Source organism: Orycteropus afer, unplaced genomic scaffold, assembly GCF_000298275.1.
Source record: "Orycteropus afer afer isolate SDZICR_OR568_19922 unplaced genomic scaffold, OryAfe1.0 scaffold00368, whole genome shotgun sequence".
In the NCBI taxonomy this organism is placed as follows: Eukaryota; Metazoa; Chordata; class Mammalia; order Tubulidentata; family Orycteropodidae; genus Orycteropus; species Orycteropus afer.
In genome coordinates, this window is record NW_006921955.1 from 1,604,983 (window position 1) to 1,620,852 (window position 15,870).

Below are 15,870 nucleotides of genomic sequence, written 5' to 3' on the forward strand. Positions count from 1 at the left end.
TTAGCCATTAGTGAGCTGAAATGGACTGGTTTTGGCCATTTTGAATCAGACAGCCATATGATCTACTATGCCAGGAATGACAAGTTGAAGAATGGCATGCATTCATCATCAGAAAGAATGTATCAAGATCTATCCTGAAGTACAATGCTGTCAGTGATAGGATATCCATACACCTACAAGAAAGTACAGTTAATACTACTGTTATTCAAATTTACACACCAACCACAAAAGCCAAAGATGAGGAAATTGAAGTTTTTTACCAACTTCTGCAGTCTGAATTTGACCAAACATGCTGATTTTCATTGGTGATTGGAATGCAAAAGTTGGAAATGAAGAATCACTTATAGTGGGAAAATGTGGCCTTGGTGATGGAAATGACACTAGAGATCGCATCACAGAATTTTGCAAAACCAGTGACTTATTCATTGCAAATACCTTTTTTTCAACAACACAAATGATGGCTATACATGTGAACTTCACCATATGGAGCACACAGGAATCAGACTGACTACATCTGTGGCAAGAGGCAATGGAGAAGCTCAATATCTTCAGCCAAAACAAGGCCAGGAGCTGATTGTGGAATAGATCATCAACTGCTCATATGCAAATTCAAGTTGAAGCTGAAGACAATTAAAAGTAGTCCATGAGAGTCAAAATATGATCTTGATTATATTCCTCCCGGATTTGGAGACCATCTAAAGAATAGATTTGATGCATTGAACACCAGTGAGCAAAACCCAGAGGAATTGTGGGATGACATCAAGAACATGATCCATGAAGAAAGCAAAAGGTCATTAAAAAGACAGGAAAGAAAGAAAAGTCCAAAATGGATGTCAGAAGAGACTCTGAAACTTGCTTCTGAACAGAGAGTAGCTAAAGCATATGGAAGAAATGTCATGATAAAAGAGCTGAACAGAAGATTACAAAGAGCAGCTCGAGAAGACAGAATCAATTATTATAATGAAATGTTCAAAGATCTGGAATTAGAATACCAAAAGGGAAGAACACAGTTGACACTTCTCAAGCTGATAGAACTGAAGAGTAAATTTAAGCTTCACGTTTCAATATTGAATGATTCTATGGGCAATCTATTGAATGATGCAGGAAATATCAAAACAAGATGAAAGGAAGCCACAGAGTCACTGTATGAGAAAGAATTGGTTGATATTCATCCATTTTCAGGAGGTGGCATATGATCAAGAACCAATAGTATTGAAGGAAGAAGTTGAAGTGGCACTGAAGGAATTGGTGAAAATCAAGACTCCGGGAATTGACAGAATACCCACTGAGATGTTTCAACAAACGGATGCTGTGCTGGAGGTACTCACTTGGCTATGCCAAGAGATTTGGAAGGCAGCTACATAGCCAACTGACTGGAAAAGATCTATATTTGTACCCATTACAAAGAAATATGATCCAACAGAATGTGGAAATTATCAAACAATAATGTTAATATCACATGCAAGTAAAATCTGAATGAAGATAATTCAAAAATGGATGCAGCAGTGTATTGACAGAGAACTTCAGAAGAAGATGTGGAATGAGGGATATCGTTGCTGATATCAGATGGATCTTGGCTGAAAGCAAAGAATACCAGAAAGATGTTTACTTGTGTTTTATTGACTGTGCAAAAGCACTCAATTGTGTGCATCATAACAAATTATGGGTAACATTGAGAAGAATAGGAATTCCAGAACACTTGATTGTACTCATGAGGAACCTGTACGTAGACCAGGAGTCTGTCTTTCGAACAGAACAAGGGGATACTCCATGGTTTAAAATCAGTAGGGGAGTGTGTCAGTGTTATATTCTTTCACTATTCTTGTTGAATCTGTATGCTGAGCAAATAATCTGAGAAGCTGGACTATATTAAGAAGAACATGGCATCAGGATTGGAGGAATTCTCATTAACAACCTGCTGTACGCTGATGGCACAACTTTGCTTGCTGAAAGTGAGGATGCCTTGAAGTACTTACTGATGAAGATTGAAGAATATAGTCGGCAGTATGGATTACACTTCACTGTAGAGAAAAGAAAAATCCTCACAACTGGATCAATAAGCAGCATCACGATAAATGGAGAAAAGATTGAAGTTGTCAAAGACTTCACATTACTTACTTGGTTCTGCAGTCAACACCAATGGAAACAGCAGTCAAGACATCAGACAACATATTGCATCGGGCAGATTGGCTGCAAAAGACCTCTTTCCAGTGATGAAGAGCAAAGATGTCTCCTTGAAGACTAAGATGTACCTAACCCAAGCCATGGTATTTTCAATCGCCTCATATGCATATGAGAGCTGGGCAATGAATAAGGAAGACTGACGAAAGGTTGATGCTCTCGAGTTGTGGTGTTGGTGAAGTATACTGAAAGTACCATGGACTTCTAAAAGAACTAACAGATCTGTCCTGGAGGAAGTGCAGCTGGAGTGTTCCTTGGAAGTGAGAATGGCCAGACTTCATTTCACCTACTTTGGTCATGTTGTCAGAAGGGACCATTCTCTGGAGAAGGATATCATACTTGGTAAAGTGGACAGTCAATGAAAAAGTAGAAGGCCATCTACAAGATGGACTGAAACAGTGGCTGAAATGATGGGCTCAGGTATAGCAAGTATCGAGAGGCTGGCACAGGACAGGGCAGGGTTTCATTCTGTTGTACATAAGCTCACTATGAGGCGGAAACTATTCAATAGCACCTAACAACAACAAGTCTTTTATTTAAAGAGAGTAGGCTTTTCTTGGAGATTTGTCTACTCCCATTGACATTTCCAGGATGCCACCATTTTGAGGTGTATGCAGCAAAAGAAAACCCTATAGCAATATCCATATATATGAGAGTGCTAGGTGGCACAGTGCCTAAAGCATTTGACTGCTAACCAGAAGGCTGGCAGTTCAAATCCACCAGCTGCTCCTCGGAAGGAAGACTGGACAATCTACTTCTGTAGTAATACAGCCTTAGAAACCCAAGGAGGGGTCACTCTGAGTCAAACCCAACTCAACAGCAGTGAGGATTTTGTTGTTGTTGTTGTTGTTGTTGTTTATAATAGATCTAACAGGGGCAAAGCAATGATAACTCCTCCGCCACAGTCAATCACCCTCAGGGACTGAGTTGTTCCCATGGGCTTGGGACCATGGTTGTGGGGTACATCAAGCTCAATTGGCATAATATATGACACAAAAACATTGATCTACATCCTACTTTGGTTAATAGGAACTAGGTCTTAAAACCTTGCAAGCAGCCATCTAAGATACAACAATTAGTCTTCCCTCATCCAGGGCAAAGAAGAATGAAGAAAACCAAAGACTCATGGGAACATGGTGCCCGCTACCACTGTCAACCATTCGGAAAAGGGTCCATCTAGGAGATCCTGGCTAGAGTGGGAGGAAACTGTGGAACCTAGCTCAAAGTCATTACAAAATTAAAATTAAAATTAAAAAAAGGACCAGGCTTACTGGTTTGATAGAGACTGGTGAAACTCCAGAGACTGTGGACCCTAGTCATCCTTCTGGGATGGAATTGAACTCACTTCCATGGCTTCCCGACTAACAACAGACAGGCATTTAAGGTGAACTTTTACACCAGGTAAGTACACTCTTTAGAACAGGGAAATCAGAAGGGCAGTATGTGCACACAGAGCTCAGAGGACAGCAGTGTGTAGGAAAGAAGGACACAGAGCAGAGTCAAGGTAAAAACAGGAAGAAGGGGGTAGATAGTTGTTACATTATGCGGATTGCATCAGTGTCATGAAAGAAAATGTGTACAAACTGACTAAAGAAAAATGAATTTGCTCTGTAAACTTTAACCCAAATCACAATTTAAGAATAAAAGAAAAGAAAAGGAAAATCCACGAAACTCACTGTTGTTATTCTAAAATCCTGAGGTACGTAACTGATTTGCCTTCCCTCCACTTCTCATAGTCTTTTTATGTTTGCCTTATATATAGTGTCCAGGGTTTTTAGATGTACTTAGTGGGAAGAATGGGGATAAATCTTGTCTGGTAACAGAAAGTCTTCTTTCCCTTTTTAATTTCTTCTTTCTTTTGTGCCCTCCAATGGTTATATTGTAGTATTAAAATATATTTAAAGTGATCATTGACTAAGAATTTATATGTCTTCTCTTAAGTTAGTGTTAGTTCTATTATCTGTGATAGATCCCAAATTAATTTTTGTATAAGTGACTGACCATCAAGTTATTTATTTTCCTTAGCTCAGTGACCTCTAACAGAAAACAAGTTACCCTTACCCCTAGTTTTTCAGAATTAGATAGCAATGTCAGAATTTGCTTTCACTGTTTTGTGAATCAAAATCAACTCAGTAGTGGTAGCTTTTCTTTTTTAAGTCTTTCACAGAAGGAGTTTCCATACTGAAATGATTACGTGCTCGACTGCTAATCAAAGGGTCTACAGTTTAAGCCTACTAGCCACTTCACAGGAGAAAGATGTGGCAGTCTGCTTCCATTGAGATTTACAGCCTTAGAAACACTATGGGGCACTTCTACTCTGTCCTATAGGGTCATTATGAGTTAGAATCAACTTGATGATGACAGGTTTAGTTTCGGTCTTTCACAGATTAAAGACAGTAAAGAAATTAATTCAGTAACCTTGAAGCCTTTAAAACCTAGGTTTTAGTTAGAGTCTGTGTTCTTATGACTTCATCAGATCTCTTTAACATTTTATAAAGCATCTAATATTTTCTGAATCTATAAGAAATTATATGCATTTTTGTATAAAAATAGACTAAATTACCACTTACTCCCAATCTTCTCTCTCATAGACACACCAATCAAGCAAACCAAACTCACTGCCATTGAGTCAATTCCAAATCATAGTGACCCCCCATTGGGTTTCCAAGGCTGTAAATCTTTACAGAAGCAGACTGCTTCATCTTTCTTCTACAGAGCAGCTGGTGGGTTTGAACTACCGAACTTTTGGTTAGTGGCCAAATACCTTAACCACTACATCACCAGAGCTTCTTCCCCACACACACACATATCCTTTAATAGTGAATGAAGTAAAAAAAAAAGAAAACAGTGCTTTGGAGCTAGTATAATATATAAATAAATGTAGATTTACTGTATACATACCAGTCTATTTCCTCCCTCTTCTCCCAACCCTTTTTAAGAATTCCTTTTTAAACATTTTAATGTATTTGTAACTTTAGAGATATGGAAAATAATATTTCTTAAAAAAACAAAACTCACTGCCATCGAGTGGATCCCAACTCATAGCAACCCCTCCTTGGGTTTTCGAGGTGGTATCTCTACAGAAGTAGATTGCCCAGTCTGCCTTCTGAGGAGTAGCTGGTGGGTTTGAACTGCCAGCCTTCTGGTTAGCAGTCAAATGATGCCTTAAGCACTTTGCCACCAGGCTCCTGGAAAGAATATTGTGTATATCATATCCCTCAGTGACAGAACAAAATGATTTTAGTGTTCCTGTCTCCCTGTATCCCTTTGCCAGTGATAAAGACTGGATTAATGAAGTATTCCAAATTAATTTTTTAAATATCTGTGATATCTAGGCATAGTTGGGTGACTTAATAGGTAGACTGAACACATAGAAAAATGTGTTCCCCCAAATGAAGAAAGTTGAGACTCAATAATTTTTTTCAGATTTATGCCCTCAGAAAAATCTAGATATAAGCAATTTTATTTTAGCATATATATAGGTTATATGTTTTACAGGTTCAATTTCATAAATTATATATAGTGATGGGAGTAGCACCATAATGTATTTATTGCTTTAAAGCCTGATATGAACCTGTCTCTCAGGTTTGAGCATTATATAATTATGCTCTTTTTAATTATGGAAATTGCAAACATACAAAAACAGGAAAAGTTCTCCCTGTTTAGAGCAAAGAAGAATGAAGAAAATCAAAGGCACAGGAAACATTTAGTCCAGAGGACTAATGGAGCCTGTGAACCCCAGCCTCCACAACCCTGAGACCAGAAGTAGCTGGTGCCTGGCTACCACTGCTGACTGCTCTGAAACAGATTGCAGTAAGAGGTCCCAGATAGAGTGGGAGAAAATGTGGAACAAAACTCAAAATCATAAAAAAAAAAAAAAAAAAAAGACCAGGCTTACTGCTCTGATAAAGACTGGTGGAACCTCTTCTACAACCTTCAAGCTAGGAACTGAACTTAACCACACTAACGCAACTGGCAGCCAAATGATAGACAAGCCTCTAAGGTGAACAGTAATATCAGGATGGTATGTACTCATTAGAACAATCAATCATATGAGATCAAGAGGACAGCATTTGCCCAGGGATAGAGCTAGGAAGGTAGTAGGAGAGGAAAAGGAAAAATGAAAGGAGAGGTTAGGCACAGGGTAGAAGTGGGAAGAATGCTGTTACAGTGGGGGAACTACAGTAAATATCACAAAGCAGAATGTATATGGATTAGTTAATGGAAAACCAATTTGCTCTGTATCCTTTCACCCAAATCACAATAAAAGAAAATATATTTATAGAAAAATGTATAATGAATCCTCATGTGCTTATCACACAGCTTCAACAATTACTAACATTTTGTCAATCTTGGTTCATCAAACCATTTATCACTTTTTTCCTTTGCTGGAGTGTTTTAAAGTAAATCCCAGACATCATGTCATAATCATTTGATCATATATTTTGACAACCCCAACAGTTTATACTTGAAAAATCCAAAATTTACCTTATCTTGTTGTTGTTCAACCTCAGAAAATGTAGTGCTTTCATTTCCTGTATCCCAGCTGGTATAAATTTGAAGTCATTGTGATCCAGAAATAATTCTCTCAGAGAATGGTACGCCCCATAGAAAGAGACAGGGTCCACTCCATTATCCACAAGTTTGTTAAATGACAAATACAGGTATTCCAGTCCGGGCTTCATGTGAGCAAACACATAGCCAGGAATCCGTTCAATTTGATTCCCAATTAGCACTAGGTGCAGCAAAGATTTTGGTAGATAGGAGGGGACGTGATAGAGCTTGTTGTAAGAAAGATCAATCGACTCTAGATTTCTGCAACAAAGAAAAAAGTAAACAGTAGGGAACATCAGAGTAGTGACCATGAACTCTAAAATCTGACAGCAGTCTTGATGCCAGTCCATTTTCTCAAAAGCAGTCAGGTTGTAGTAATGATTTAAATACAAGCTTGGATATTTAACAAATTTGGGTTGTCAGGCTGCAAGACTCATGTTTTTACCAATGCACTATATTTCCTCTCCAGCTACTTTTAAGTTTTATTAGGAATAACAAAGTTCAGGAGAGAAAAACTCTGAAATCCCTGCGGGTTATGGTGAGGCCCAAAGACGTCCCAAAATATCTCTTCATATCAAATGTTTGAATCAAAAATGAAATTCGGGAGTCCCACCTGACCTTAATTCATCTATCTCTGAAATTATCTCTGGTTCAGGAAGAAAGGTTTTTTTTCTGTTTGTTTGTTTGTTATTTTGTATTTGTTTAGTTTTTGTCCAACGTTTGATTTAATGATCTGGCATACCTAGGACCTGGGATAAAACTGGAGGGTCTAGAAAACACTGCTAGTTGACCAGAAAGTCTGAGAAATGTGGAGAATAAACTTTCTTGTTTCAGGATCCTCACCCTGAGTCTCCTATGGCTTTTGCCCCATTCCCTGTATGCACAGGGGACTCAGTCACTGCCTTCCATTCCCCCACTCTCCTTGAACTCAATTGGCCCTAAGACCTCTTTCATTTTTACCTATCTTACTTCGAAAACCGAGTGCCTCAGGTTGTGTTACTGAAATGATGATACATCATTCACATGAATACACCTGTAGTTCCAGGCCCTCTATTAGGGGAAAGGGAGAGAGTTGCTACCAGAGCTCCAGTCAGACTTCACTGTGCTTGTCCTTTCCCTCTCCTAATGGTCTTGTCCCTTCCCTCTCCTAACATGCCTGGCTCTACGGCCTGGCCTCTTCCTTCATTGAGTGCTGCAACCTGGCATTATGAATTCCTAACAAAACAATGGAATCTGTTTTCTGCCTTCACTGTTGGAGTAAGCAGTCATCAATCTACTTTTTAAGATTTGAAATAAAGAAATGGATGCAGTGTAATGTAGGCTTGAGCTTTGAAGTTTAGAGAAATGGATGCAGTGTAATGTAGGCTTGAGCTTTGAAGTTTGATGCTTTCACCTAATGTTTAGGATGATGAACACATGGATAACAGCTTACTTACACACTGTGTGCAAGGGTTAGCTCATTTAAACTTCATGACCACCCTTTAAGGTAGACATAAACTACAGCAGCATGTTAGCACTGTAGTCTGATTTCTAGGGTTTTAATTAGATTAGACTTCCAGGGTTTCGATTGGGTAGGGTAGTGCCACACACTAGCAAAAGCCAGTAGTAATGATAGTGGTACTAGTAGTAGTAACCATAGTAATCCTAACACTAATAATATAATTAACAATTTAGAAGCTCCACGAAGTAGTTGATTAAATAAGTGGCAAAAAAAAAAAAAAAACACCCCAAACCCACTACTGTTGAGTTGATTCTGACTCATAGCAACTCCCCGTGGGTTTCTAAGGCTGTAAATCTATGGAAGTAGATTGCTTCATCTTTCTCCTATGGAGCAGCTGGTGAGTTTAAACTGCCAATTTTTTGGTTAGCAGCCACTACGGTTTATCCACTATGCCAACAGTTGTCGTTAACTGCTGTTGAGTCAGCTCTGACTCGTAGCGACCCTATGTACAACAGAACAAAACATTACGCGGTCGTTTTCCAGTAAAGTATCAGACAATGTTTTGCTAATATTCATAAGGTTTTCAGTGGCCAATTTTTTTTAGAAGTGGATGACCCCATCCTTCTTCCCAGTCTGTCTTAGTCTAGAAGCTCCACCATGGGTGATTTGCAGGTATTTGAAATACCAATGGCATAGCCTCCAGCCTCATAGCATCATGCAAGACACCACAGTACGACCAACTGACAGATGATGGGTGAACTATGTCACCAGAGCTCCTTTAAATAGGTCGGGGAGGTTAAATAAGAGAGGACTATCTCTCAGAGCCCCTCTGTGCATCACCGTCACCTCCTTCACTTGCCATTCTCAATTTGTAAGTTCTATTTAATGTGAGCAAAAGGAAGAATTAAGCTAACCAATCCAGTTATAGCATATACTTACTCATGATTTATCCACGCTAAAGGGGCAATCCTATTTTCTTCAATTTTATTATAACAAAGTACAATGACATTTATCATTTTGGTATGATTGAAACAAATTTCAGTTATTTCTTCAATTTGATTATTTTCCAAGTATAATTCCTATAATCAAGAGAAAAGACTATTATTTTTCTGCCTTTTGTGTTTGTTAAGAAATATATTTAATTTCACAGAGACTAAAATAAAATAAAATAATGTGACTATTCTCAGTATTATCTAAAGTTTCCTTTATAAATCTTTCAAGTGAATTAATGTTTTTTAAGATGTTACATTTTTTTATTAATACAGTAGATCTACTATTTGACATAATTATGGAGTTAACTAATTTTTATTTAATTTTGTATCCAAACAATCAAGATATAGTATACTACAATAAATGTATAAAGCTTTCTAGTTTACGAAACTTTTTCACATAAATTATCTCATGTGGACTTAAAACCCCTGGAAAGTTGGTAGAAAACTATTATCTCCATTTTACCAGTGGAGAAAGTCAGACTTGGAGAGAATATGTGATCTGCCTAATGTTACCTGATTAACAACCAAACCAAACCCACTGCTGTTAATTTGATTCCAACTCATAGTGACCCTATAGAGCAGAGTAAAATTGTTGCATAGGATTTCCAAGGCTGTAAATCATTATGGAAGCAGACTGCCACATCTTTCAAATTGCCAGCCTTTGCGTTAGCAACTGAATGCTTTAACCATTGTGTCACTAGGGATCCTTTACATGACTAGTACATGAGAGAAACTCATCCTAACTTGAGCCTGGCAACATACCATGCTGTATTTGTATATTTTTAGGCTGATTTTTTTTTCTTCTTTTTTTTGGCTCACTTATGGTATAATTAAGGAGCTCTGGTGGCTCAGTGGGTAAGGCAATTGGCTGGTTGGTTGGTAGTTCAAACCCATCAAATGCTTCATGAGAAAAATATGAGGCGGTCTACTTCCATGTAGATTTACAGCCTTGAAAACCCTATAGGGGCTGCCATGAGTCAAAATCAACTCAATGGCAGTGGGTATACTATAATTTGTTTAATTAAAATCTAATTAATTTCAATTAAGAATCTTAATTTAAACTCAATGTGAAGTTTGCTGGAATTATTAATAGCTTTCCAATAGCAAACTGCTTTCACATTAAATTTAGTTGGCATTAGCAGGAGTTTTTCACTAAAGGATTCAAGCTACAAAATTTTCCTTGTTCTCTTTTTGGAATTCTTAAGTAGAATTGGCATGTATATTTTGTATGATTTTCTATTCATATTATGGTGAGTTCCTCCATTTGTCACTTAATTTTGGTAGTTTTGGGAAATGAGTAAAGACTCAATGGCACATAACAACAACTACAAAGAAATTTTCAGTTATTTGCTTTTATTTTCATATATATTGAGGGGATTAAATGACATCAGTGGGTCCCAAACTTGATTGTGTATCAGAATCATCTACTTAGTTTAAATTTAAATTCCAACCTAAATGTACTTCCGTAAGAGACTAGTTAAACTGTGGTAAATTCATCCATGTATTGGAAACTCTGCAGCTATAGGAAAGAATGGGAAGGTATTTTATATATAGATGTGAGACCATCTTGAAGATATATAGTTAAAGGGTGAAGGCATGGAATAGTGATTTTTAAGAAGGATTTGTAATGTATACACTTGTATGTGTGGAACTTCCCAAGCTAGTAAGAGTGTATCTTTTGGAGAGAGAAGCCAAGGACAGGAAGTTCAAATGTGGAATAGAGAGGCATTGTTTTTGTATTATTCAAATTGTGTGCATGCATGTGTGCTTTACTGTATGCAAAAATAATTTATTTAAAATTTTAATTTTTAGAGAGTATATACATTTCTTGCTTGCCTCTCAAAGACTCTAATTTAGCATGTCTGGAGTAGGTGCAAGGATTCACATGTCTTAACTTATGTGATTCTGATGTAAAGCCAGATATTACAACCACTGATCTTTAATATTTTGATGAATTCCATCTTTTAATTTAGAAATGGGAAGAAGAGGGAGGTTGGCAACTATGGCAGTAGCATAAGATTACTTCATGTCTGGCTCACTGGGGCCATAGCCATGGGAAACTCCATCCTGATATCTGACTGAATGATCATATGGTGTGGCAGAAACTGAAGCAGATAAGGAAACTTAAATTCTATTGGGGTTCTTCAAGTATTTATAGACTCACTGGGCCTCAGTTTTCTAAATGTATAAAATGTGGAGTGTTGACACACATTAGCCAAGTACCATCAGGAACCCACCATTAGTTGATAAAGTCAGGTTTATTACTTGCTGCAGCAAAGGAAACCATACACCATGGGGACCAGTGGAGCAATTTCAAAGGCGTGAATCAAAAAGAGTTTAGGGCCATGGGATCTGGAATTAATCATGAGACTTGGTATTGGTCAAAATTTTGTAAGCTACTAGAATAGTTCTTGGTCTTCTCTCTGGAACACAGGAATTCATGCAGAGTTACTGTTAGATCTGTCTGTGGTTTTACCTTGGAACATATGGGCCTGGACAAACTGGCATTTGTTAAAAGTTTGAGTTTAGTCTTGATGATCGTCATGGTTTGGGTTTGGTACAGTTTATTAACTGTCTTGCAAATCAGGGAACTTTCTGCATATTGTTGTTTCTATTTCAATTTTCAGTTCCTCTTGCCCCTTCTCCCCAAGAGCTATCCAACCCAACTCACTGCCGTTGCATCGTATCTGACTCATAGCGACCCCTTCATGGGTTTCCGAGTCAGTATCTCTACAGAAGTTGTTGTTGTTGTTGTTATGTGTCATCGAGTCGAACCCGACCCATTTCCAATCTTCCTTCTGAGGAGTGGCTGGTAAGTTTGAACTGCCAGCCTTCTGGTTAGCAGTCAAATGCCTTAGGCACTGTGCTACCAGAGCTCCTCAAGAGCTATCAGCAGGACCATTTTTCACTTAATCAGGAGCTCTGGAAACCCAAGGAGGGGTTGCTATGAGTTGGAACTGACTCAACAGCAGTGAGTTTTTGAGTTATCAGTATTATAATGTTTATTAATGACTTTGTATTTTTTGAAGAGGAAACAATGCTTAGATTGTAGTGAATTCTGTATATCAGCACCCATACAACAGAGTTTAATATACATCACAGTAGTTTTCAAATATGTTATTTGTTAATTTTGTTGTAGTATACTGCATTTAAAATATAAGACATTTAAAACATAAGAAGAAAAATATTGATACCTCAATAGAAGCAGGAAGACTCTGTGGTATAATTCTAAATTTATTTTTTCCTAGACGTAGATACAATAGGTTCTTCAAAGGTTTGAAAGCTAAAGGATTGACATTTGTTTCACTGAGATTGTTTCCTTCCAATTCTAAGGTGACTAACTGACTTAAGTCTACAAAAATAAAATTATGAAATATTAGGAAAATTGAAAAACCATACAATCTCTATAACCTTTCCAAATGTCATGAAACTCAATTTATTTGGAGGGCAGATGTTGTAGCTTCTTGGTATCTCCTTGAAAAACGTTTGTTCTAGCACTCTGTATATCCTAAAGGCTCAATGAACTAGGGCTATGTGCATGATCCAGTGGAGTGGCAGGCTTATGAAGGAATAAGCATAGTGCTATGTGATAGAACAATATGTAAGGAGCAGAAGCAAGATAGAGAGGATAGTGGTGGCGATATCTTAATTCTTTTCATCAGAGGAAGTTAGGGGAGAGGCAGGAAAAAGGTCAAGAGTATCACTGCAGAGGCAGTGGGAGCTGAATTGGGACAAGTAGAAGGTTGTAAACAGTTATTCTAAACATTTGTACAGACACTATAGGTATGAAATGCCAGGATAATAGGAAATGAGTTGGGAGGTTAATAAAATGAGTGATTCCCTTTTCAAGGACATAGAAAGGAGCACTCTTTCCTTGCAAACCCCTAACCTCTGCATAAGGGAATTAGAACAATAAAGCAGAGCACTGGATTCCCATCGTAGTTATTCATTTATTGGCATAGAGTGCAGCCAAATAGAAGTTTGGAAAAGAAGATAATCAGAAATTCTCCATGCATTCAGCTGAGCTACGAAGAAAGGACTTTTATGCAAACATATTTTTAAAATTGTTTCTACTGGCCTCAGGAGTGGTATGACTCATATTAGTTGAAAGCTCTAAGGAGAATGGAGAGCTCAGCAGAGATGATATGCAGAGGCATCTAATTCAGATGTTTCAGACTGTGACTTTATATTTTGTTTGTGACCAAGATACCCAGGATGGGGTATTTATATTTAACTACAAGTCTCAGGCATTGCACTGTATGCTGTGTATATTACAGAAGCAAGAACAAAAGACAGTTCCATCATATAATAAATTCTGAAAGATTACGAAGAGGAGATAGCACTATAGATTTGAATATTTGGAGAAAAATTAATGGAAGTGGGACTGGAACTAGGCTCTAAAGGATAGGAAGATTTATATAGAAATGGAAGGAAAGTCCAGAATGAAACAACAAATTGAATACATGCAGCTTAAAAACCCACATAGATGTACTCAGAAGGAAGAGAAGGAACCAAACCTGGAGTGGATCTTGGGTGATTAGGGTGGAACTGAACTGTGAAGGCTGTTGTACCCTTGGCACCCTAATTGGGCTTTCATCTCCAGGAGCTAGCAGCCTCTGTAAGTTTGAGTAGGGGAATGACATGATCACAGCTAAAATTTTCAGAATATTAATCCTGTGTTCAAGTTCAGGAGTGATGGGCTAAGAAGCAGGAAGCAGGGAAGTCAGTTGGTAAACTGTGGTGAGTGTTTTTTTATTTATTATTCTCTTAAATTTCCAAAATAAAAGTATTGAGAATCTGCTGTACTTGTCTAGTATGTAAGGTGAGGTTTTAAAATGTTAATAGATGTTTTCCATTGATAATGGCAGAGGACTGATCATCATCACAAGACCTCACTGAACAAGAAGTGACACACAATATAGTTCATGTTATTGTATATTGTATATGTAGATGTATAAATAGGCAATATAAGGTAACAGAAAATAGTGTGGAGTGAGAAGAAGTTTCTTGTAGATGAGACATGAAGTAGGTGTTGAGAGAAGGATTCATTAGCAGGAAATAAGCAGGAAGTCATTCCATTTGTTGAGGCTGGGGAATGACATGAAGAAGTTAGTAGGTATTGATAGACATATACATGAACACTAATCATATATATATACAGATATGTGTCATTTAACATCCACAATATGTTCTGTGAAATAAGATGTTATGTGATTAGGATGTTGTGCCAACACTGTATTATATATAGTGGATATGTTTGTATATTATTCAGTACACACTTATCAAAGTAACTGCCTTGCAAGCTGCTCTAGCTCTCCATTAGTGCCTATTATCTCAGAGTTTGCAAACTTGCATTTCCATGCAGCTCTGAACATCTCCCCAGTGAGCCTGTCAGAATTGGAAGGCCCAAGGCATGAAGTAGAGCTGCCACAACCCAGCATCTCCCTGCAGGCACGGGTCTCCCTGCAGGCATGGGCCCAGGCTCACAGGACAGCTGGGCAGGGCATCTACCAGTGGCAGCTGCAGGAGCCACAGACTTACTGCCACTCTTGCCCTCTGGCACCTTTCCAAGCATGCCCCCACCCCAGGATGTATATACAGTGAGATATTGCCTAATTTGATGTTTTGCAGCACATACCTGTAACAACATAGGATCATTTGTAGAGAGGCCTCAATGATAATGCATTTTGATTTACAGTCATTAAGACAGGAAACACTTATGTTTGATTTTCTCCTGTTCTCCCTCACTTCTACCTTTATGCCTTGTGTGTGTTTGTGTGTGTGTATGACTTTTGAAAGTTTGCATAACAAATTGGTTTTCCATTCAGCAATCCACACATACTCTGTTTTCTGACATTCACTGCAATCCCCAAAAAGAGCGAGAATGGCAATATTAATTTCTGATAAAATAGACTTCAAGGCAAAAAACAGCAGAAGAGACAAGGAAGGACATTATGGAATGATTAAGGGGTCAGTGAAACAGGAGGACATAAATATAATAAATGTCTACACATGCAATGAAAGCACCCCAAAGTACCTAAACTTGAACAGAATTGAAAAGAGAAATAGACAACTCTACAATAATAGTACAAGACTTTAATATACCACTTTTGTTGAAGGACAGAACTAGAAAAAAACATAACAGATACAGAAGATCTAAACAACATAATCAACCAATTAGACCTCATAGATGTGTACAGAACACTCCACCCCAAAACAACACAATATACATTTTTTTTCCAATGCACGTGGAACTTTCTCCAGAATAAACCATATGTTATGCCACAAAGGAAGCCTCAATAAATTTAAAAATATTAAAATACTTCAAAGCATTTTCTCAGATTATAATGCTAAAAAATTAGAAATCAATAACAGAAAAGGGAAATCAAGGGGAAAAAAGAAAAGAAAAAAAACCCTCATATGTAGTAACTGAATAACATCTTGCTTAAAAGCTATTGGATAATAGAAGAAATAAAAATAAAAATAAATTCCTTAAACCAAATGAAAAAAACAAACTCACTGCTGTTGAGTCAGATCCAACTCATACAACCCCTCCTTGGGTTTTCTAGGCTGTATGTATCACTACAGAAGTAGATTGCCCAACCTTCCTTCCGAGGAGTGGTTGGTGGGTTTGAACCACCAGCCTTCTGGTTAGCAGTCAAGTGCCTTAGGCACTATGCCAGAGCGCTGGTGGTGTAGTGC

At 37.8% G+C, this 15,870-nt stretch overlaps 2 protein-coding genes across 2 annotated transcripts in view; one reads left to right on the forward strand and one right to left on the reverse strand.

Moving 5' to 3' along the window:
- Nucleotides 1-15,870, forward strand: part of LOC103207414 (centromere protein P) — a 617,074-nt gene that overhangs the window by 402,734 nt on the left and 198,470 nt on the right. The gene's annotated exons all lie outside the window — the stretch shown is intronic.
- The window catches only part of ECM2 (extracellular matrix protein 2), a 53,516-nt gene that overhangs the window by 16,706 nt on the left and 20,940 nt on the right, over nucleotides 1-15,870 (reverse strand). The window contains exons 6-8 of the mRNA XM_007953006.2: nucleotides 12,363-12,520; nucleotides 9,116-9,255; nucleotides 6,670-6,996 (exon numbers count right to left, since the gene is read on the reverse strand). Coding sequence (XP_007951197.1) covers nucleotides 6,670-6,996; nucleotides 9,116-9,255; nucleotides 12,363-12,520 — 625 coding nt within the window. The remainder of the gene's footprint in view (nucleotides 1-6,669; nucleotides 6,997-9,115; nucleotides 9,256-12,362; nucleotides 12,521-15,870) is intronic.